This window comes from Protomyctophum parallelum (genome assembly GCF_964188405.1).
Source record: "Protomyctophum parallelum genome assembly, chromosome: 12".
NCBI classification, from domain to species: Eukaryota; Metazoa; Chordata; class Actinopteri; order Myctophiformes; family Myctophidae; genus Protomyctophum; species Protomyctophum parallelum.
The window spans coordinates 42,863,189-42,889,168 of record NC_139712.1 but is presented as its reverse complement, the minus strand read 5'-3'; the positions used below and the strand labels follow the sequence as shown (position 1 = coordinate 42,889,168).

Below are 25,980 nucleotides of genomic sequence, written 5' to 3'. Positions count from 1 at the left end.
CCCTCAAGGACCCTGGGGGTCCCCGGACCCCACTTTGAGAACCACTGCGAGCTAAGTGTATACGTATTTCCATTACTTGGCGGTGACTATGTCATATTGTCTCTTGCGCAATCATGAGTCCAAGAGTTATTGTTGTAACAAAGGCTTGCTATGAATAGCTCCTCCTCAATGTGTCTGGTGTTACTTTTAGCTTGTCTATAAGTGGACAGGAACCTGCAATGGGGGGGTTCCCCTCTTGCTGTATGACAGACATGTTAAGAAAGGAACACAGGATTTGTGTCACAGGAGCCCCTGTATAGCCTGCAGTGTTGATTTCGTCCAAGAATGTCCGTCGACTACGTTTTTTCACTGACGAAAAACTAAATGAAAACTATATGCGCTGGTGGCTAAAACTAAGACTAAATATATTGACAATTTCATCAACAAATAAAAACTAGACAAAAATGTTAGGAAGGGACTATAGTGGACAAGAGATCCAGTATGAGTAAAAGACACAAGCTATTTTACACTTGGTTGCATGCTGAAAATAGCCAATCTACAATCACGACGCGTCGCAGCGCAACGTGTTGTGAGCTTGTAGATCGGCTATTTTCAGCAAGTGTAAAATCTGTCATTACGACGGCATCAAGGCCCGCCAAGATACATTTCAGTCAACTAGATTTAGTCGACTAAAATCTTATGATATGTAGTCGACTACAACACTCCAGGTGACTAAAATGTGACTAAAACCAAATGATAACTATTCAAGAGACTTTGACTAAAACTAAAATCAAAACTGGTAGCATGGCTTACTGTGTTGTTCAGTGTACTCTGTCGTGTCTTTCACTGCAGGGCCCACAGGTTGGGCTATCGGGGTGCCAATCAGGTGTGCATTGGGAGCACCTGGCCAGTGTTTTTTTTTTTCTTTTAAACATTTTACATCAAATATTACTTTTACAAAGCTGTGTTCACATTTAGAAGAACGGAACAAAAAATTACTTTGATTGTATTGTCATTAAGGGCTGGGACTTTAACTGATTGATTGAGATTAATTCATTACAGAAACAATAACGCGATTAAAAACATTTTAACAACGCATTTAAATCGTGCATAGTTTTTCCACTGCACCGAACGGATTTCAGGCCTACCGATCATTGTTACTCCAATGCGAACTGAATTCGGTACAAACACTGTTCAGGTATCTGCCATGAACAATGGTCACATCAAATTAGTCACATACGTGACCTTGAGGGGGCCGCGTCAGGGACCTGACGGCGGAGGAGGTTCAGGGTTTGAGTGGCTTGATGGTAACCGCAACGTTGCTAGTTCAAGCCCTGTGGTCTCCCCCAGAGTTAGTGTCAAAGTGTCCTTGAGCAAGACACTGAACCCCAAATTGCTTCTGATGTGCTGGTTGGTGCCTTGCATGGTTTCCGCTGCCATCGGTGTGTGAATGTGTGTGTGAATGCACAATCTATGTAAAGCGCATTGGATAAAAGGCGCTATATAAATATATGAATGCACCATTTACCACTCCAATGTTGGCACAAACTCTGTTCACTAGGGGTTTGGCATGAGAATGGTCACATTCCAAAAAAATCTAAATTGCACAAATAATGGGGCACTGCCATTCCACAGTGTTACAGCAGTGTTACACTGTAATAACTCAACCGATAGGACTAGATTTTGAGCCTTTTTCCGGCTATTTTGGTCCAACCTAAAGTTGACAAAGCTTGAGGATACAATCTGTGTCATCATCATCACACCTCAACCAAACCTGCACATATATGGACATGGACACATTTCTAGCGTGTGCATGTGTGGGACATTTTTTTCCCCTCGCATGAATCCGCAGTGCAGGGCCACAACAACACCTGACGTCAGTTCCTCTTTCCGTTGCGTTTAAAAGCTCATGGTTCAGTCCCCTTGGCTGCATGCTTCACATCAGCCTCGTCTGGAACTGAAGGTTTAAAGCCTTGTTCTGTGTTCTGTTGTTCAACACGTTGCCAGCCTGGTCTGTTTTTCTGAATCGTCAGTTGGGTTCTTCTCATCAGCAGCAGAGATGTCCACTCCTTTCTCCCTCGTCCGATCCATTTGTCTGCTCACGTTGGTCGTCATGTGGTTTTCTGCATCCAACGGTATGTCGTGTGTGTGTGTGTGTGTGTGTGTGTGTGTGTGTGTGTGTGTGTGTGTGTGTGTGTGTGTGTGTGTGTGTGTGCGTGTGCGTGAGTAAGTGGTGTACAATGTAATCGGTAGCACATCGATATTGGCCATATTGGCCATATAAATGCCATATCGGTATCTGATCGGTCTCAAAATAATACTAATACTAATAATGACGCAATAATAATGTACCATCAATTACTGTCGCTTTTTGTTTGTTTGAAGGGAGCACAATCCATATAATATCGGAATCGGTCAGAATCGGTATCGGCAGATATGCAAAACATTCCTGTTCAGATCTCTATGACAGTTGCTCAATCAAATGTGTACTTGCGTTCGTCTTGTACTGTTGAGTGTTCCAAAGTACATGCTTTAAAAAAATACTGTTACTGTAAGTATTCAAAAACGTATGTACAAATTAAATAGGCTTTCTTTTTTTAATGAATAAATAAGAATAGTAGTGATAATAGCACACCTACAAGCTTGTAGATCTTAGAGATTGTAGTGTGTGTGTGTGTGTGTGTGTGTGTGTGTGTGTGTGTGTGTGTGTGTGTGTGTGTGTGTGTGTGTGTCGTCATACAATCCAGCGGCCAATGCAGTGTCTATAGATAAATTATGTATATGCTTTTCACAGCTCACATTTCAATGGGTTAATAAATGCAGCTTAAAACTCATTCTCTGCTAAAGACTTTGATCAGCCCATTTATACCTGAGGACGATTCTACAAATGTGGCTGCCTTCTAAATCCTAACAGTTTTCTGAAAGACCTATGACCTCGCGGTATACAGCCATATCAGACCTCACGGTATACCATATCAGACCTCGTAGTATACCATATCAGACCTCGCGGTATACAATATCAGACCTCGCGGTATACCATATCAGACCTCACGGTATACCATATCAGACCTCACGGTATACCATATCAGACCTCGCGGTATACAGCCATATCAGACCTCGCGGTATACCATATCAGACCTCACGGTATACCATATCAGACCTCACGGTATACCATATCAGACCTCGCGGTATACCATATCAGACCTCGCAGTATACCATATCAGACCTCACGGTATACCATATCAGACCTCGCGGTATACCATATCAGACCTCGCGGTATACCATATCAGACCTTGCGGTATACCATATCAGACCTCGCGGTATACCATATCAGAACTCACGGTATACCATATCAGACCTCACGGTATACCATATCAGACCTCGCGGTATACCATATCAGACCTCACGGTATACCATATCAGACCTCACGGTATACCATATCAGACCTCGCGGTATACCATATCAGACCTCGCGGTATACCATATCAGACCTCGCGGTATACCATATCAGACCTCACGGTATACCATATCAGACCTCACGGTATACCATATCAGACCTCGCGGTATACCATATCAGACCTCACGGTATACCATATCAGACCTCACGGTATACATATCAGACCTCGCGGTATACCATATCAGACCTCGCGGTATACCATATCAGACCTCGCGGTATACCATATCAGACCTCACGGTATACCATATCAGACCTCACGGTATACCATATCAGACCTCGCGGTATACCATATCAGACCTCGCGGTATACCATATCAGACCTCGCGGTACCATATTAGCACTTCTGACGAAAACGAAAGTATCTCCCACGTCTTCCCCGGAAATGACAGATTGTTACCGGAAAAGTTCACCATATGGCTCCTCCGAATAAGGGCTTACGGTGACAAGTGTGGCGTGTGTGAGGTCAACTTCAAACGTGGAGTTTTTTAATTGTGCAGTAGATGTTCATCATTAATACTGTGTGTGTGTGTGTGTGTGTGTGTGTGTGTGTGTGTGTGTGTGTGTGTGTGTGTGTGTGTGTGTGTGTGTGTGTGTGTGTGTGTGTGTGTGTGCGTGCGTGTGCGTGTGCTCGTGTGTGTGCTACAGTGCACTCCAGGGCCAGCGGTCTCCGTCATGTTGCCTCTTCGCCTCCAAAAGAAAGGTACCGCTGATCAACACGGTGGAATGCTACGAGCAGACGGACTTCTGCCGCATTCACGCTTTCATGTAAGAATAACACACACACACACACACACCCTTATCGATTAAAAATGCAGAGTCTGTTGAAGGTTTCAAGGTCTTGTTAAGACTCACCTATTTAGGTTACATTTTGTCTTGCAAACTTTTATTTTATTTTGTGTTTGCTCCTATGTGCCGTGTTTTAACTTTGTTTATTGTTTGTGTGTTGTTGTTTTTACTGTACAGCACTTTGTAACTTTGTTTTGAAAAGTGCTTTATAAATAAAAATGTACTTACTTACTTACCACACACACACAAACACACACACACACACACACACACACACACACACACACACACACACACACACACACACACACACACCACACACACACACACACACACACACACACACACACACACACACACACACACACACACACACACACACACATATTCGTATTCATGGATACTTGTGATTCTCACTCCACTACATTTCGGAGGCAAATGTTGTACTTTTGACTCCAGTACATTCCACGTGCAGTACAAAGGGACATGTCCTTGAAACACTTAAGCCTTGATTCTGTGTACTGAAAATAGCAGATCTACAAGCTTGTAGGTGTGCTATTATCACTATTATTGTATTTATTTATTTATAAAAATAAAAATAAATGTAGCCTATTTAATTTGTATTTGTACATACTTCTTTGAATACTTAAAACTGTTTGGTAGCCATAAACGTCTAGACGTCTAATTGCCAATTAAGTACCGGATGCACGGACGACAAGATGTATATATTCTTATTCTTATTTTTTTTTTTCATCCATATTTAGAAAATTCCTCTAATCTGGTGTACAGGTGATGACATGCACATTACATGCATAATAGAATTACAAATTATTTCTTTCTTTATAATGGGAGAATTGGCACTCAAAGCCTAAACTGGTGACCACCAGGTGGTGCTAGTATTTTAAAAGCATGTACTTTGGAACAATCAACTGTACAAGACGAACGCAAGCACACATTTTGATTGAGCAACTGTCATAGCGCATTTGAACAGGACCACCACTGAATAATTATTACACATGATGTCATGTGTCGTATCTCTGTTGTCTGTGCTCCCTGTCGATCTGTACAGTTCCACGTGATGTCATGTCATCTCTGATGTCTGTGTGCTCTCTGTCCATCCGTACAGTTTTGTCACTAAGAGTGAGCAGGGCGTTCAGAAGCTCCTGTGTGTGGACGTGAACACCCCGCGACTCAGGCAGACGCTGGGCAGACTGAAGAAGGTGAGAATCTCGTCCTCCAAACGCGTGTATTTTTTGCAGTACAAGTGCAAAATCAGCCATTACGACGCCAGCAAGGCCCGCCAAAATGCTTTTCTGTCGACAAAATCAGCTGTCGTTTTTTAACTATAAAACTAGACTGACGGTAAAACATTTCAAATCAACACTGCTTACGGGTCTGTGACTCTGAGAGGGGGGGGGGGGGGGGGGGGGGGGGTGGTCCGTGGCCTAGTAATAATTCACACCAAATTGGGGGTCCTTGAAATAAAAATGTTTGCGAAACCACTGCTACGGACCAGGGCTTCCGAACAATGTCAATGACTGCAAGGACCCTCACAGCCTCGATCTGGTCATTTCCTTTTGCTGGTTGTCTGTTGATTGGTACTGTATATACGTCAGTCAGTTGTTCTGTCAGCCCCAGAGATTTACGAGTGCAAGCTGCTGGTCACAGTACTGTCCTGAAGTACAGTGAGGAGTTGAGGCATTCAAGTCTTTGTCACATGACATTTTCGCTTGACAAAAAGTATGTTAATTTGTTGTTGTTTTGTGATGCAGCTTGTCGAAAAGTAGTGTTCCCGCCATGAAGTAGTGAACCCCTATATGTATTCTAAAAAAACTAATTAGCTTCTTTAATTGTTTTTCACTCTTTATTAGTGGAATATTTATTTCATTTTAACATTTAACATCCTCTCCTCTCCTCTCCTCTCCTCTCCTCTCCTCTCCTCTTCCTCTCCTCTCCTCTCCTCTCCTCTCCTCTCCTCTCCTCTCCTCTCCTCTCCTCTCCTCTCCTCGCCTCTCCTCCCTCCCCTCCCCCTCCCCTCCCCTCCCCTCCCTCTCCTCTCCTCTCCTCTCCTCTCCTCTCCCTCTCCCCTCCCCTCCCCTCCCCTCCCCTCCCCTCTCCCTCCCCTCCCCCTCCCCCCCCTCCCTCCCCTCCCCTCCCCTCCCCTCCCCTCCCCTCCCCTCTCCTCTCCTCTCCTCTCATCCATCAACAGAGAGGTGTATCTTGCTCTCCTCTATTCGGAATGCTTGACAACAAGGCCAACAACACACGATGAAAACTTTGCAGCAGCAGCTAATCTTTATTTTCAACACTGTCTATTTATTTCATATTTATTTATAGATATATATTTTGTATTTGTATTGTATTTTGTAAGATAAGATACAGTGAAGTTATTTTTTAAACTGGGGTTGTAGGCTATTGTGTTTTTGGAGGGATTATTTTATAATACAGTTGTTCTTTTTTTTTCAATTTACTTTTTATTGAATTTTAATCAGACAAACATGAAAACGAAACAACTGACAATTGACAATACAGACAATACAGAACAAGACAATACACATACAATACACACAAGGGGGAAAAAACTGCCTCTCTTCTCTATTGATGATCATAAATACCTCAAACAGGTGTATCTGCTTCTACAGGTTAAACAAATGAATTTAAACAAAATCAGGTCTCATTGTCGAGATATGAGCAATCCATCTAAACCAGTTATCTGTGAAGACTTCAACCTGGCCTCTAAAGCTGAATGTAATTCTTTCCATAATACATATACAATAGATTAAATCAATCCATTCATTTATAGTTGGTATAACATTTGTAAGCCACTTTTTTGTTAAAGGGACACTTCACCCTTTTTGCAAAAAAATATATGTTAATGACGTTTAGAAGCTTTAGATCACTTTCCTGGGGGTATTTATGTGTGTAATATGTGGTTTTAGTTATTTTAGATTGTAGCAGTGAGCCTGTTGTCTCTGATGTCATGGACACTGGTCTCACTACCTTCCTGGACTACAATTTCCATAATTCTTTGGTGCACTGCTCCTCCTTGCGGATAGGGGGAGAGCTGTCTTACTGAGACAACATGTAGTCCAGGAAGGAAGTGAGCCCAGTGTCCATGACATCAGAGACAACAGGCTCACTGCTACAATCTAAAATATCTAAAACCACATATTACATACATAAAGCCCCCCAGGAAAGTGTTCTAAAGCTTCTAAACGTCATTAACATATATTTTTTTGCAAAAAGGGTGAAGTGTCCCTTTAAGGCTTTTTGGATGCCACCAGCAATACCCTCATTAGATACTGATCTCCCAGAGTCCTCCCAGATCTGCAAAATACATAGTTTTAAAATCAAAAGGAATGACAACACCAAAGACTGCTTCCAGGACACTGTGGGCACTTCTCCAAAATGGAACCACAGAAGGGCAACTCCAGAATACATGAAAACTATTCGCCAATGTTTCCCCACAGAGTCTCCAACAGTCCGACTGATGCGTGTAATGTCTTTTCTGAGTTGGAGTGCAAAAGAAACGACTCACATTTTCCAGCTGAATTCTCTCCATGTGGGGGAACTACTCATTTTCCACTGATGTTGTTTAGCTGTTCTTATGTGAACTTTTACTGATGAATGCCTATATTCACTTAGCATGACCCAAAACGTAGTAGGCCTAGATGTTGTCGTTGGGTAATATTTTGTAATAATAATGTGTATTGACGTGGTAGGAGAGATAACAATCAAAATAACAATTCTTCTGCATTCTGCAATTGTGTAGACTTCTTGTTAACTATATTGATGGAGATGTTTAGCAATGATTTTACTCTTGAGACTGTAAAATATGTATACAGTAGTATATAGTATATCATTTTCGTTCTACAATCCCTTGTGGATGCTGTTGCACTGCCATCATATTTATTCCAAAAGTTGGTTTGGATAGATGTTCATGTTGTCTTTGAATCTGTCATTCATTGAGCTGGTCTCATTTAAAAAAAAAAAAGTGAATTGTCTGATGATTAAAAGTAATATGAAATGATAATAGTGACTAATTATTGCTTTTTTTCTGTCTGTCTGTCTGTCTGTCTGTCTGTCTGTCTGTCTGTCTGTCTGTCTGTGTTTTGTGAACTGTCCATATAGGACATAAGTGGACATAAGTGGAAATAATGAATAGTTGTATTCATTGGGGTTTTTCTCGCACTCACGCGTGTCTGTCTCTCTGTTCACTCACCATGTGTGCCAGTCTACTGCTATTAATGGAACACTCACGCACGTGCGCACGTGCACATACACACACACACACACACACACACACACACACACACACACACACACACACACACACACACACACACACACACACACACATTTGAAGGGGAAGTTTCTGTGGGCGTAGGGGGAGTTCGAGGATGGGGGCATTTATCTTGTGACTCAGACAGTCAGCTAACAATAAGTGCACACTGCAGAGAAACTCGTCTCCCTGTCTCTGTGTGTTTGTTCAGTGACATGGATTTGTTCTCATCTTCATCACCAGTTCCTTTCTAAAGTGAGGGGCCACTGCCTCATTGATTATGCACGATGTTTTTGTGCGGGCACACTTGTAGTTCTGCGCTGTAGGGGAATCTTCGAAGCACCCCTTTAGCAAGGGACTGAAGTGATCCGCCACTGCAAACGGCACGTTGTGTTCAACCGTTGACACAGCCATCTTCACCTCGGCTCTCCTCGTCTGCAACAGAAAGGGGGTAATTAGAACATCATGTGAAAACGAATGAAGTGTTTCTGAATTGAATTAAAAATAATGTATTTAAAGCAGACTCAAGGTCCTTAGAAAAAAGCTAATTACATACGGCATTAAAAAAATCACACCCGTGTGAAGTGAGTGGTGCAACTCCGTGTGGGGGTCCCGGGGGGGGGGGGGGTTCCAGACCCACAGGAACGCACCCAGGGTGCCGGCGCGATTCCGGCAAGCTGCCCCACGTCCTTAACGGTTGAGAAATGACAGAGTTACCGTGTGGGGGTCCCTCTACTGTATACCCTCTACTGTACTGTACTGTCACTGTACTGGCACACCCAAAATCACCATATATGGGTCAGTGACGTGACACCCCAAAAAAAGTGTTTTTTTAAAACCTTTAAATAACAGGAATAAAAATGATTTACTTTTGTTCTACTCACTCTCATCTTTATGGAAACATATTTTGTTTTTAGATATTTTATTGGAATCAGAATTTATTCAGCATTTTGTTGTACTTGTGCCTAAAATCGTCATATGGTGTGACATGACAATAAAAGTTTATAAAATGAAAATGGAGTACAACTTTCTTAAGTTGCTCACTTTATCAAAGTCCTTTATCATAACTAACCTGTGATCCACTATAGTTTTGTGAAAATGTATTAAATCTGTATATTATTTTCGTAATCAACACTCAATGCGAGGCCCATGTTATCAGTCTTTCAATATATTTTGCATTTATTGTGACAAAACTTTCTCTAAAATTACACAAATATTTGTGACTCTTCCTTAGACTATTTGCTATGTAATCCATAAACATTAATGGTTTCATCATTAATAAAGGTATGATTTTCTCACTATTTGGAACGTCACACCAAATTATTTAGTGTCACACCGTATGATCATATCTTCATTTTTCAAAGCAAACTGTGTTTTAACCTACTTATTAGTGAGTACTGAACTTTACAGATTTATTAAACAATTACTCAGGAAAAACAGCAACAGGAAAATTGCTTTAACATTGAATAACATGGCAATGACTGAATAAAACGAAATTAAACACAATTTATTGTGGATAGTTGCAGATTTTAGGTGAAAATGTTTAAAACAAATGTTTAAATGGACAAAAGAAACATGGGCCTTTGCTATTTATTGCTATATCTGTAGGAAATTACAGTTTGTATCATATGGTGTGACAAAAAAGTCATATGGCGTGACAGGAAAACAGTCACACCATTATGATAAAGTGTCACACCATATTACGTTTTCTGCACTTAACATAACCTTGAGGCTACTAGCTACACATTAGCATGCTAACAACATGCTAGTTATAACAAAGCAACATAGATTTACATGTAATTATGACCAAAAAATCTAATACCTTAAGCTTTTTTAATGAAAAAGGTGTCACACCCACTTGGAAGAGTCGCATTTGTCAGCGTTCCAACAAGATCGTATTTTATGAAAATGTTAAAATGATAATTCACCACAGACACCTGTCATGCTATTGTAATGCAAGTGCTGAACAGCCTTACTGAAGAAGTACCTCTCTATCCCAATGGGTGTGTAAACAATTGCCTGTTGAAATTTCCCAAAATGGTGTCACACAATATGATTTTGGTTTGGGGGACAAAATATTTTTGATCAGAAATGACTGAAAACATTATGCTTGGACTTTGAAAAGATTAGGCTCACAAATAGACATCTATATTATATTTATGGATTTTTTTAAAGAATTTTAGCATTTTTTTCCTTAGTTTTATTTAAGTTCCTACTTTGAGAAACAAGGCCAGGACAGTCGCACCATATGAGTTTTGCTGTGTTTGGTTGACAATTCTGAAGAAATGAGGAATTAAATGTTTTAATCTTGAGTATGTTCACATGGACCATAATGTCCTGCACAATATTCAGAAGGTTTTTGACAAATATATTTCTTATTTATACATGAGTGACACTAAGGACAGCCAGGGACACCATGTCACGTCACCCACCCATATACAGTTAATATGTTTGTGTGTGTGTTAGGTTGCGCACAGGTGGTGAAACACAACCATGCTGTTTCCGTGCTCAGACACACCCAGCCAGCCAGCCACCCACACACACACATAGCTCCGTAAGGGAGTGGTTGCACCACTCAAAAATAAAAACAGTCCAAAAGAACATTAGACAAGGCATTTGTTTCATTTAATATCATTCATGCTGACAGAACCTTCAAGTGCAACTCAGATACTGCCAGTGTTCATGACACATTGATCCGTTTCGTAGGACACAAACCAAAACCGGAGGAGATTTCCTCCAATGTAATCAGGTTTTGTGATGTAAGGCATTAACTTTTACACATTTCCTACTATACTCATTTGTTGAAATGTGACTATGGTCTATCATTTTTCATTGGAGGCACTGTTCCACAAATACCTCAGCCCAGAGTATGGGGCGTTGTGCACTGTTCCAAAAGATGTCAGCCCTAGAGAGGGAGTCTGCAGGATATGACACCGGTTTTGCAGGGCAGGAGACTCCTGCAAACGGAACCAAATGGACCAATCCGTGTACAAAAATCCACAAGTTCCTGCCTTACCGAGAGTCTCAGTGTGAATGAGTTGGATGGACATTGTGTTGTTGACTTGTCACCTTGAGTGTCTCAACGTTTATAGTCTGTGTCTGCATGGATCAAATCAAGAGATGATAGGCTACCTCTGAACCACAATGGCACTGCTTTTGGTCATGTCTTTTATACATTGATTGATTGAATACTTTATTAGCAGTTTGCAGAAACAAAGCACAGGAAAGTACAGTTCAATACAAGGTCTGCTAAGAGGATTTAAACCCAAGAAAGCCTATTGGCTTGTTTCCATTGCAAAATGACAACTGTTTTAAAGTATTACTCAGTGACAACTAAAGTCTCTGTAATGTTTATGTTGTACTATTACTAAAAAGCAATCTAAAATAAATGTATTTAATATAATTAAAAGCCGAACCGGGGCTGTTGCCTTTCACTCTTCCAGTCACTGAAGTGTAGCCTAATGGCCATGAGCCACTAGTGCTGTTGTTCACCAACAATGAACGTGGCAATACATATTTGATTTTCTTTTACACGCCATTATAATGTTCTTATTTTGATCATAACACCCACTTTAATACTGAAGAATATGTACGACAATTATTTACTATGACACTATTTTAGTTTAGTTTAGTTTATTCGCACAATAAAACAGTACAAAAAAGGTAACATCAATAAAAGAGAAGTGTGTGCTAGTAGTCTAGTGCTTCTCAAATGTTTTATTTGCAAAGACATGGGTCCATTCGGTTCCATTCGAACACTACACATGTGTTATGGTCAGGGATATCTATTCATGTGTTTCTGGTAATATTTTTGTCCACTCATTTAGTAATTGTGTATGTCCATGGCAAAAATGGAATGTTGGCAAAAATGTCCACCACAATTAAGCCAATGTGGATTGTATGGTATGTGAACATTATCACTGGCAAAAACATTGATCAAAGTAATAATTCTTCCACATTCTCTAATTGTATAGACTTTAGTATAGACTAAGATCAGTAATGCAGATGTTTAACAACAATTTAACTCTTGAGAGTGTAAAATGAAACCGAGCCAAATCAACCACGTCCATTTGGTTTCATTTTACACTCAAGAGTTAAAGATCTACATGGGTTCATTTGGTTACTGTCATGATCTGGCTCACATCATGACAAAGAGGGAGACGACACACAGGATTAAACTTAACATTATTTTATTTATAACTAAAAGAAGGCTTGAAAGGTGCAAAATGTATGAGGTGTGAGTGGTCAGTGACATCAGTAGTGTAAAGTGTGTATGGCTGTGTGAACATGGACTGTAAGTGCGAGTGCAGAAAGCAACTGAACTGAAACTACTTCAAACAAACATAACCAAACAAGCAGTGTGACCTGTGCAAGGGAGAGAGGGAGAATGGCCTCAGCCAGCCTGCTTTTATACCCAAAGGGATAATTGGGACCAGGTGTGTCAATCCCCAAGACACACCTCAGCAGGCTGGCACTCTCCTCCTACACAGGGACAGAGAATAACAATTAGTATCCAACCAAACCAACCCCACAGGATGGGTCATCACATCCCCCCCCATAAGAGAGGAGACCAAACAGGTACGTAATATTAACTCAGCGTTAGTTACATATGACCATATTACCAATACCTGACCCATCCCACCAAACACCACCTCACCCCCCCTGCAACCTTGGTACCTGTAGTATAGGAGCATATTTAAGGGGAGACTGAGAGACAGCAAGGTGAGACTGATGCAGGCACAAACATAAGGTACTTCAGAGTTCAGACAGACTAGAATGCATGTAATAGGGCCTCAGCCACTACATTTCTAGGGCCTTTGTCTTGTTGCCCAACTCTCAGAGATGGTTTACCAATTTGTACTGAACGAGCGTTGCATGTTTTAATGAAAATAAACCAAACATCCCTTTTCAACCGGGGCCAAAAGTAATGTTGCCGGATGTGCTTGTACACGTTCCTACATCCCATATGCCCAACTACCTCATCATATGAGGCCTTCAACACCATGTCCCTGAACTTAGCCGGCACCACAATCTGCAAAATGGGTTTCTCCAGCCCATTCTCGCCCTGTACACCCCACTTACGGACAAGAACTTCATTTTTCACAAAATAGCCCTTTGTAGCAATTTCCATGTCTTCCGCAGGAGACACAGATTCAAACAGAGGCTTCAAAGAGGGATCCAACCTTTGTTCTTGAACTAAGTCAGTCCTGGAAATGGACTTAAGCGGCACAGGTATTGAAAAGGATTTGGCATCAGCTTTTACCTGTTGACCACACGCTTTCCTAGGACTCATCATGCACTTTAAAGTCTCAGACACCCCTATTTTCAACCTTTCTGAACGTAAAGGCTGCGAGTCAGGCCACTGTGTGCCCACAGGTGATTGAGCCTCAGCCCACACTTTATCACCTGCAAGGTCATTGCCAAGGATTATATCAACCCCCTCCACAGGCAACTCATGACGCACTCCTACCACCACCTCCCCAGAAACAAAACCACAGACTAACCTCAGTCTATGTAAGGGGACGGGGCTGATTTTCATCCCCATACCTCGCATTAACATGAAATCACCCGTGTCTGAAACTGAGGAGAATGGAATTACGGCTTGACGGATGTATGTTTGTAGTGCACCTGTATCTCTCAAGATCTTCACTGCAACTGCCTTTCCACCAGGCAGAGACACATAACCCTCTGAAATAAATGCTGAATAAACAGCTTCATTTAAAGGAATGACAGGGGCAGCCAAAGCGACAGGTTTTATTTGTGCACCACCTGACCACTTCTCTTTAGTTTTAATAGCAGGGCAATGCTTTTTCCAATGCCCTTTACTATGGCAATAATGACAAGTGTCAAGGTCATCCTGTTTCCATGAACCAGGCTCAACCTGAGCACAATCTGAAGCTCCCTGAGCCACAACAGGTTTTACAGTAGGCCTACATCCTGGACCACTGGTCTGGTGCATACCCCAGTCCTCTCCAAATGCTTTGTGAGTTAAACAATACTCATCAGCCAACACGGCTGCTTCCTGAGGTGTTTCAACTTTTCTCTCATTTATGTAGGTAGCAATAGTAGCTGGAACACAGTATTTAAACTGTTCCAGAGTTATCAAGTCAGACAGCTCTTTAAAGGTTTTAACCTCCGACGTCAAACACCATCGGTTAAAGTGGACCAACATCTCTCTCACAAATTCGACATGCGTTTGATCTTCATTTTTACTCCATTTCCTAAAACGTTGTCGATATGCTTCTGCTACCAATTTATATGCCCGCAATACTGCACTTTTAACAATGTCATATTTTGCACTTTCTGAAACTGTTAAAGCAGCATAGGCCTCCTGGGCCCTACCTGTGAGGACACATTGGAGCAGCAGAGTGCGCTCACCATCAGACCAACCCCTGGCGTCTGCCACACGCTCAAACAGGGAAAAAAATAGATCAGGATCTTTCTCTGAAAACTTGGGAAGTAACTGCAAGTTAGAACCAACATTAAATTGTTGTTGATCTTTAACACTCAAATTAAATTTCTCTTGCTCCAATTCCAACTTTTTCAATTCAATAGTTGCAATAGTTCTTTGCTTCATTTCTTCAACCTCTTTCTTCATCTCTTCAATCTCTTTCTCATGTTCAAGTTTAATTTGAAGCAATTCCTTTTGTTGCTCAAAGGTTAATTGACCTGAAGAAAAAGAAAAAGTTTTACCAGACCTCAATTCAGTTGGATTCTCATCCTCCGATGGGACCTCCTCCTCCTCTGGTAACACTTGCTTTCCCACCAAACCGTTGATCAGAACTATCTTTACCCTAACCTTTGACTGTTTGGCACAAACAACAATGCCGTAGTGTTCTGCTAGTTTTAACAGCTGCTCTTTTTTGCATCTATCCAGCAGCTCCATAGATGGAGCCTGAACAAATTCTTCAACTACCGAACTCATTTTTTTTTTTTCAAAAAACAAACAAACAAAAAAAAACTGTGCAAAGGCTTTAACCAAAAGTAGCAATAGATCCCAGAGCCCAACTCCCCTACCTAAACTGCCTACCAAAAACTGACTGACTGTCTCAACCCTAGACTTCAGTGGCCCTCCCGAGTCCCCCCCTCCAACAAGGGCCGCTCAGTGGTACCACCGCATTCCAGCTTTTGTGGAACACAGTCTAAACCCAGAAACAAAAAACAGTGAGTCCCATATGGAGACCCACTGTTAAAAAGCTATCCGGGAGTTGGAACCCCAAGGACTAAAGCACTTTAAAAACTCAAAAACCTGCACAGAGAGAACACAAAAAAACCGAAAAGTTCCTAATGCTCTCTCCCTCTGCCCCAAACAAAATACCAATTCCCATGTGTGTCCCCCAAACACTTTGTTCCATTTAAGAACAATCAAACAAAGCCTAAGTTCATCAAAACACTTGATAGAAAAACTCCAATAGGAGGTAACAACCAAATCTACCAACAAACTAGACTAGAGTGGCGAGCCCCCATCTTGTCATGATCTGGCTCACATCATGACAAAGAGGGAGACGACACACAGGATTAAACTTAACATTATTTTATTTATAACTAAAAGAAGGCTTGAAAGGTGCAAAATGTATGAGGTGTGAGTGGTCAGTGACATCAGTAGTGTAAGGTGTGTATGGCTGTGTGAACATGGACTGTAAGTGTGAGTGCAGAAAGCAACTGAACTGAAACTACATCAAACAAACATAACCAAACAAGCAGTGTGACCTGTGCAAGGGAGAGAGGGAGAATGGCCTCAGCCAGCCTGCTTTTATACCCAAAGGGATAATTGGGACCAGGTGTGTCAATCCCCAAGACACACCTCAGCAGGCTGGCACTCTCCTCCTACACAGGGACAGAGAATAACAATTAGTATCCAACCAAACCAACCCCACAGGATGGGTCATCACAGTTACCAACTCTCCATTTAGCTGGGGACCACTGGAAATGATATTGGTGCAGTGTTCAAGGCAAACTAATAAGCTCACTGTTTTGTTCACATTCACTTAGCCCAAGGACTGTTTTTTTTTTGGCAAAACTAATGCTTGGAATGGATTCAGCATCATGAAAACCCGTTTGACACATCGCATGCTACTTAAAGCATGATGACATTTTGTTTTCCCCCCCTTGTTGTTACTGGTAGGGTCACATAATATGAAATTTGCTCAACATATGCAAGTTAGCATCCGGCAGTTTGCTACATGCTGGGGACCCATACTCATTTCTAACACAAAACTTTGGTGTACTCAACAGGCCTAGGTTCACATTCTGGCAAGGGCCCAAATTAGAGCTGGCATACTTGGTCTGCATATTGTAGATATGTAGGCACGGTTGAGGAAGATAGATTATCTAGTCTGTGTGATCTAAAGGAAATTGACTACAAATATATTTACTTAAAATATGCTAAGAGTGCATTTAAAAAATACAATCTACAAATATATTTAATTAAAATATGCTAAGAGTGCATTTAAAAAAATACAATCTACAAATATATTTACTTAAAATATGCTAAGAGTGCATTTAAAAAAATACAATCTACAAATATATTTACTTAAAATATGCTAAGAGTGCATTTAAAAAAATACAATCTACAAATATATTTACTTAAAATATGCTAAGAGTGCATTTAAAAAAATACAATCTACGAATATATTTTGAATTATTATATTAAAGTATATCTTACAATAAATGCATGTTCAGGAGAACTTGCTATGAATATATTGCTAATGGACTTAAAATATAATAATCACAAATGTATTTTTAATATTATGAAAGTACATCTTACAATAAATGCATGTTCAGGAGAACTCGCTATGAATATATTGCTAATGGACTTAAAATATAATCATCACAAATGTATTTGTGATTATATGTATTTAAGTTAGACAAAAGTAATAACATAAAATGAATGCACTCATGAAAAGCATATTTTCATACTATTTAAAATATATTTCTCATTTAGTACACTTATCACAAATGTGCTAAATCACAAATGTATTTATGTTCACTTATATTATATTTAGCAAAAATGTACTATTAATATGATTCGAGACACTACAGTGTATACATTTAACATACTTTCTGTGCTAAAAGTGTACTTAAGTATGGAATAAATATATTTCTTTTTCGCCTGGGGTGGCCCAGAAGTTGGACATTTTTTTAATCTGGGACAATCGCTGTATACATTTTGCTCATTGTCCACACACAGATGGGGGAAGGTTTTCCGTGACACAAATGTCAAGCTGACACTGAATTCATTGTCGTCTACGCGGTGGCAGACTCCAGCAAGGCACTGTGGATGCATTACGCACAGCTGAAAGAGGCATTTGAAAGCATCTCCAAAGATATGGATGAAAAACGTGCAACACGAGATGAGGCCTCTGCACTCTGTGCCAAACTGAACACATTGGAGATGGCATTCATGGCCAATTTGTGGGACACAATATTGGAGAGGTTTCAAGACACAATAAGTGTGCAGTTACAGAGGCATGACATTCACATATAGCCACAGCCTCGGCACTGCTTTCATCGTTGAGCAATTTTGTGGCAGCACAACGAGACCTGTTTGATATATTTGAAGCAAAAGCAAAGCATATTGCTGGTGTCTCGCAGTCCGCAAAGAAACGCAAAACCATGTTCGATGAAAGCGCAGAGCCAGATGTGGTATTTTCTGGAAAGGAGAAGTTTCATATAGAAACATTCAATGTTATAATTGACAAACTAGTGTCCTGTCTAAACGAGCTATTTGGTGCTCTTTTTGCGAAAGAGCCCAGAGACATAATTTCAAAATCTAAGACTCTCTTAGAGGCATATGATATGACTCTAAGAGCGTCTTAGATTTTGAAATTTTGAAAGCGCATACGTAGACGCCAAGGGGTGCTTGAGCATCACCTAGTGGCCCTCTCTGGACCAACATGCCCTTTTGTCACGTCCATTTGGTACTTTTTTGTTGTTGTTTTGTATTATTTGTACGTGTATTATACTGTATAGTATGTGGCCCATGGTGACATCGATCAATTCTGGATTAAAAGCTTATAATATATTTATTTATAAATTTGTCATGATGTTGTATGTGTGTGAGACTGTCCACACACACACACACACACACAGGCTGTGAATACACTGGCAGGCGTGAAAGCGTCAGAAGTCCGTCGCGTCAGGTCTCACTTTAAATCCTTCCGGGGCTTTGGGCGGTTCCTAGAGGAGACGCACACGGAAGCCTATTTAAACGCCTGTAGTCCTCTATTTCTTCGTTAGCGAAGTGGGCGTGAGAGGGACGTTTGAGTGACAAGATGTTGACACAGACAAAGGCACATTCTAATGTAGGCTATAAGTTGCTCTGTTGCTACTTCAAAACGAGTCAAGGCTGTTTAGTCGACTGGTTAATGTACGTGCCTTTGGAACGGGGGACCCGGGTACGCCTCCCGGCCGAGGAGTTTTAAAAGTTTTGTTTTCGCCGACGACTTGCGCGACGGACAACTTACATCTGACGCTCTCCTCCGCGTGGCGTCAGATGTAAGCTGCCGACAAGCGTGTGTCACCCGGCGGTGAGAAGGAGAAGGAGATTTTTGATTGATTGATTTAAATATTTATTAACAGTTTGCAGAATTACAATACATTTCAAGCACAAACTCAATACAAAGACTGTTAACTGTGAGTGGACGAACCAATTAAGCATTACACTTGTTTACAACAGGGTCCACATTGTTCAATTCATCAAAACATTAAAGACGTACAAATAGACACTTCTATATAGTTAAAGAACAGAACAGGAATTCATCATAAAACAGTGTTCCCTGACCGGGAATCGAACCCGGGCCGCGGCGGTGAGAGCGCCGCACCTTAACCACTAGACCACCACGGAGATGGATAATGATGATGAGAAGGGCAGCACATGATGAAGAGAACGGGCTATTTTATAAAGTATAAAAAAAAGTTATTTTCAATGTCATGGATCAGGGTTACAGTAAATGACAATGTAATTCAGCCAGGGGTGCCATGGATGAAAAGATTACAGGGGTGATCTGAAGCAAACATGAGAACCAATGCTTTACTTTATTTCTTCAGACGATTTTTCAATGTTTTGTTAACAATTTGGACATAATGTTACTTCGAGCAGTTCGAGCTGCCCACTGCCCAGATGTCTTCCTGTATCCCTTGACATGGCTTCACAATTCCCTCCCAGGGGGCGTTTGACAGCGTGAAAGAAGACAACTACAAGTATAACTCCTCCCAGTGGATGGGCTGCAGGCTGCATCTGTTCCATTGGCTAGTGCCTATCACTGCCGGGTGACACGCTTCATTTTCACGCTTGTGCGCGGCTTCCATTTGAGTCTGTCCGTCGCGTCCATTTGAGACTGTCCGTAGCGTCCGTCGGGCGCGGAGGTGGAGCTTATTTTCCATCCACCAGCTGTCTAAAAAACCCACAAAGAAGAAAACTTGAGCTTCAAGTTCACGCCTGCTGACGGCTAGATGTGCTCACAGGGACACACACACACACGGGAGGCATCGTGGCCCTCCCTCCGCGGCTCCGCCTCCGTTCACTCTCACTCAACGTGAACGCTGCACAGGGCAGAATTTCTCAGAAAGGGCTTCTGACTTCTTACATTCTCACAAATGACGGACCCGGTCCAAAAAGTTGGACGGTCGTGACCACAAGCAGCCAGCCAGGTAAGAATAAATAAAACGACCCACCCAGGCACTTGGACCATGTCCATGCCCTTAATGACCAGGGGCCTGTTTCACGAAACTTGGATTAACTAATCCAGGATTTAGGCCAAAACCAGGCTTTTTAAATCCTGATCTTTACAGCCTGGTTTATTCCGTTCCACTAAAGCCAAGCGAGGCTCAGAATTGGTGGATTTGGCGAGCCGGGATCAGCAAGCCTGGCTTAATAGACAGTCTGGCTTTTTGTCTCTAGACCCCTTATGTGGATCACAGATTTACTGATCCTTCTTCTTCATGGGGTATTAAGGCAGTTTGCATCCTTAATAGTTGCATTACAGCCCCCTTCTGTATATCTCATTATCTTTACTAATCTATTCAAGACTTACTGATACAAGGACTTAAGCTTCTAAAATAAATACTGCTGCTGTAATTAAAGAGAGAACATACTCTCAATAGTGGATAGACTGAATGATTAACTACCCCAAAAATATAGTTTACATTTTACCACTACTATTAACTTAAAACAGAATTCTTAATATTGTAAGCATAATGATATTGTCGCATTGTGATATTTGGCCATAACTCCCTCCTCTGAGGGAGCTACCTTTGGGGAAGGGGGTCTCCACAGTAAGCTGAATTTTACAAAGTGTGAATGGAGTTTCTAGGTGAAAGTGATTTTTTGAAGTGCCACTATAAATGTCTCAAATTTGAAAGCACTATATATCTAAAACTATGAAACATTTCAAAGATTCCTTTTCAGGCACACATGTCCACCGTAGGATGAACCTAAATAGGTTTGAATGGGGTTTCTAGGTGTAAGTATGTAGGACTAGTAGTGGGTGAAACGTTACAATGGTAATATGTTGTAAAACAATGAGTAATGGTAATATTTAGTGGTTTTCACTTTTACAAATAATAATAATAATAATATAATATAATATAATAATTCTTTTTAACCGTGCACTGCACTTGCACGACAGCAAACCTATTCATGGGGAACATTCACCAAAAGCAGCTGATCTACAAGCTCACAAGCTGTCATGATGTTGTGCAGCCTGTATATTTTGGTTATTGGATTTTATATAGTGCTTAAATTAGTCCTTTAATGCAGACCGATACAAATAAGGCAACATAAACCCATAATAATTGAATAAATCTGGAAAACATCATTGGTTTGTGATCAGTTTGACTGCTTAATGAACAGTAAAGACATCAGGATTAGGTTAAACCTGGCTGTTAGCCTGTTCCGGAGCAGGCTAAGTCCAAAGCATTAGTTTCCATGGTAACTAATGTAGCATCACTTTCATGAAACCGAATCAAGCCTCAACATATCCAGGTTAACTGGTTAAATTAATCTGGCAAGATCAACCAGCTTTCATGAAACCGGTTAATCACTGATCCAGGATATATTAAGCCAGGATATGTGTTAAAGCCCGGCTTAATCTCTAATCCAAGTTTCGTGGAACGGGCCCCTGGTCTGTTGAAGAGGGGCGCAACAACAAAAAAAAGCTATAAACAGAATCCAGGTCTGGTGAGTCGTGGGCGTGTGCATGTGCATGTAACAGGCGTGTTAGTTTTTGTGTTGTTAAAATGTTTCATTCAAACATATTCCACATTTGTCACTTTCCCCCCCCCCAATATTGTTATTTGTATAATAATAGCAGATGTACAAGCTCACTGTGAGCTTGTAGATCGGCTAAATAGCTGCCCTAGTCGCTTATTTTGGGCTTGTTTTCATAGATCTGGCTGCTTACATAATCTGGCAACATCCCAGTCAAAAACCTTTGGGATAAAAGCTTCAGAAAACGTTTTAATATATATATATATATATATATATATATATATAGGCCTATATAGACCGATTCCGTAGCGGTTTCATGGTCGCAGCCTACGTATTTCCTGTAGGCGGACTCGACGTAGCTGCGGGGATAAAACCCTCACCAGGCGCACCTCTTCCACTACAGTGAACGGCAGAGTGACTGATGTTAGTTTGCCTCAAACTTTACTCCTTTACCTGCTTTACTAACACTAACATTACAAAGATGCCCAGAACATCGAGATGAACCTGTGTAGTTTATTTCTGCTCCAACAGTAGTGGCAACATAAAAAATAAAATAAAACGGAATGTCTAATATCCACCACGGTGGCTGAGACCAGAGCCATTGAGTAATGATGGTTGAGACGAAGCAGGGAAAGATACATATCGCCGGTCTTACCCAATACCAAATCTTTCTGTTTTATGAACACAAGGCTGCTGTATTTTATACCTCATACTAAGCATTTAAAGTATGAGGTATAAAGTACACTGCAGGCGTTATGTATCTGTCACTGCTTCGTCTCAACCATTACTCAATGGCTCTGGTCTCAGCCACCACGGTGGATATTAGACATTCCGTTTTATTTTATTTTTTATGTTGCCACTACTGTTGGAGCAGCCATAAACTACACAGGTTCATCTCGATGTTCTGGGCATCTTTGTAATGTTAGTGTAATGTGATGACCCATCCTGTGGGGTTGGTTTGGTTGGATACTAATTGTTATTCTCTGTCCCTGTGTAGGAGGAGAGTGCCAGCCTGCTGAGGTGTGTCTTGGGGATTGACACACCTGGTCCCAATTATCCCCTTGGGTATAAAAGCAGGCTGGCTGAGGCCATTCTCCCTCTCTCCCTTGCACAGGTCACACTGCTTGTTTGGTTATGTTTGTTTGAAGTAGTTTCAGTTCAGTTGCTTTCTGCACTCGCACTTACAGTCCATGTTCACACAGCCATACCCACCTTACACTACTGATGTCACTGACCACTCACACCTCATACATTTTGCACCTTTCAAGCCTTCTTTTAGTTATAAATAAAATAATGTTAAGTTTAATCCTGTGTGTCGTCTCCCTCTTTGTCATGATGTGAGCCAGATCATGACAAGATGGGGGCTCGCCACTCTAGTCTAGTTTGTTGGTAGATTTGGTTGTTACCTCCTATTGGAGTTTTTCTATCAAGTGTTTTGATGAACTTAGGCTTTGTTTGATTGTTCTTAAGTGGAACAAAGTGTTTGGGGGACACACATGGGAATTGGTATTTTGTTTGGGGCAGAGGGAGAGAGCATTAGGAACTTTTCGGTTTTTTTGTGTTCTCTCTGTGCAGGTTTTTGAGTTTTTAAAGTGCTTTAGTCCTTGGGGTTCCAACTCCCGGATAGCTTTTTAACAGTGGGTCTCCATATGGGACTCACTGTTTTTTGTTTCTGGGTTTAGACTGTGTTCCACAAAAGCTGGAATGCGGTGGTACCACTGAGCGGCCCTTGTTGGAGGGGGGGACTCGGGAGGGCCACTGAAGTCTAGGGTTGAGACAGTCAGTCAGTTTTTGGTAGGCAGTTTAGGTAGGGGAGTTGGGCTCTGGGGTCTATTGCTACTTTTGGTTAAAGCCTTTGCACAGTTTTTTTTTGTTTGTTTTTTTGGAGAAAAAAAAATGAGTTCGGTAGTTGAAGAATTTGTTCAGGCTCCATCTATGCTGGATAGATGCAAAAAAGAGCAGCTGTTAAAACTAGCAGAACACTACGGCATTGTTGTTTGTGCCAAACAGTCAAAGGTTAGGGTAAAGATAGTTCTGATCAACGGTTTGGTGGGAAAGCAAGTGTTACCAGAGGAGGAGGAGGTCCCATCGGAGGATGAGAATCCAACTGAATTGAGGTCTGGTAAAACTTTATTTTTCTTCAGGTCAATTAACCTTTGAGCAACAAAAGGAATTGCTTCAAATTAAACTTGAACATGAGAAAGGGGTTGAAGAAATGAAGCAAAGAACTATTGCAACTATTGAATTGAAAAAGTTGGAACTGGAGCAAGAGAAATTTAATTTGAGTGTTAAAGATCAACAACAATTTAATGTTGGTTCTAACTTGCAGTTACTTCCCAAGTTTTCAGAGAAAGATCCTGATCAATTTTTTTCCCTGTTTGAGCGTGTGGCAGACGCCAGGGGTTGGTCTGATGGTGAGCGCACTCTGCTGCTCCAATGTGTCCTCACAGGTAGGGCCCAGGAGGCCTATGCTGCTTTAACAGTTTCAGAAAGTGCAAAATATGACATTGTTAAAAGTGCAGTATTGCGGGCATATAAATTGGTAGCAGAAGCATATCGACAACGTTTTAGGAAATGGAGTAAAAATGAAGATCAAACGCATGTCGAATTTGTGAGAGAGATGTTGGTCCACTTTAACCGATGGTGTTTGACGTTGGAGGTTAAAACCTTTAAAGAGCTGTCTGACTTGATAACTCTGGAACAGTTTAAATACTGTGTTCCAGCTACTATTGCTACCTACTTAAATGAGAGAAAAGTTGAAACACCTCAGGAAGCAGCCGTGTTGGCTGATGAGTATTGTTTAACTCACAAAGCATTTGGAGAGGACTGGGGTATGCACCAGACCAGTGGTCCAGGATGTAGGCCTACTGAAAAACCTGTTGTGGCTCAGGGAGCTTCAGATTGTGCTCAGGTTGAGCCTGGTTCATGGAAACAGGATGACCTTGACACTTGTCATTATTGCCATAGTAAAGGGCATTGGAAAAAGCATTTCCCTGCTATTAAAACTAAAGAGAAGTGGTCAGGTGGTGCACAAATAAAACCTGTCGCTTTGGCTGCCCCTGTCATTCCTTTAAATGAAGCTGTTTATTCAGCATTTATTTCAGAGGGTTATGTGTCTCTGCCTGGTGGAAAGGCAGTTGCAGTGAAGATCTTGAGAGATACAGGTGCACTACAAACATACATCCGTCAAGCCGTAATTCCATTCTCCTCAGTTTCAGACACGGGTGATTTCATGTTAATGCGAGGTATGGGGATGAAAATCAGCCCCGTCCCCTTACATAGACTGAGGTTAGTCTGTGGTTTTGTTTCTGGGGAGGTGGTGGTAGGAGTGCGTCATGAGTTGCCTGTGGAGGGGGTTGATATAATCCTTGGCAATGACCTTGCAGGTGATAAAGTGTGGGCTGAGGCTAAATCACCTGTGGGCACACAGTGGCCTGACTCGCAGCCTTTACGTTCAGAAAGGTTGAAAATAGGGGTGTCTGAGACTTTAAAGTGCATGATGAGTCCTAGGAAAGCGTGTGGTCAACAGGTAAAAGCTGATGCCAAATCCTTTTCAATACCTGTGCCGCTTAAGTCCATTTCCAGGACTGACTTAGTTCAAGAACAAAGGTCGGATCCCTCTTTGAAGCCTCTGTTTGAATCTGTGTCTCCTGCGGAAGACATGGAAATTGCTACAAAGGGCTATTTTGTGAAAAATGAAGTTCTTGTCCGTAAGTGGGGTGTACAGGGCGAGAATGGGCTGGAGAAACCCATTTTGCAGATTGTGGTGCCGGCTAAGTTCAGGGACATGGTGTTGAAGGCCTCATATGATGAGGTAGCTGGGCATAGGGGATGTAGGAACGTGTACAAGCACATCCGGCAACATTACTTTTGGCCCTGGTTGAAAAGGGATGTTTGGTTTATTTTCATTAAAACATGCAACGCTCGTTCAGTACAAATTGGTAAACCATCTCTGAGAGTTGGGCAACAAGACAAAGGCCCTAGAAATGTAGTGGCTGAGGCCCTATTACATGCATTCTAGTCTGTCTGAACTCTGAAGTACCTTATGTTTGTGCCTGCATCAGTCTCACCTTGCTGTCTCTCAGTCTCCCCTTAAATATGCTCCTATACTACAGGTACCAAGGTTGCAGGGGGGGTGAGGTGGTGTTTGGTGGGATGGGTCAGGTATTGGTAATATGGTCATATGTAACTAACGCTGAGTTAATATTACGGAGTACCTGTTTGGTCTCCTCTCTTATGGGGGGGGATGTGATGACCCATCCTGTGGG

General features: G+C 41.5%; 1 protein-coding gene across 1 annotated transcript; it reads left to right on the top strand.

The window, feature by feature from the left end:
• Positions 1–2,006: 2,006 nt before the first annotated feature.
• cxl34b.11 (CX chemokine ligand 34b, duplicate 11) lies at positions 2,007–6,526 on the top strand. The gene is made up of 4 exons (XM_083778050.1): positions 2,007–2,125; positions 4,090–4,199; positions 5,347–5,440; positions 6,430–6,526. Exons 1-4 carry the CDS (start codon positions 2,039–2,041, stop codon positions 6,490–6,492), a joined length of 354 nt encoding a protein of 117 aa, XP_083634176.1. The 5' UTR covers positions 2,007–2,038; the 3' UTR covers positions 6,493–6,526.
• Positions 6,527–25,980: the final 19,454 nt, after the last annotated feature.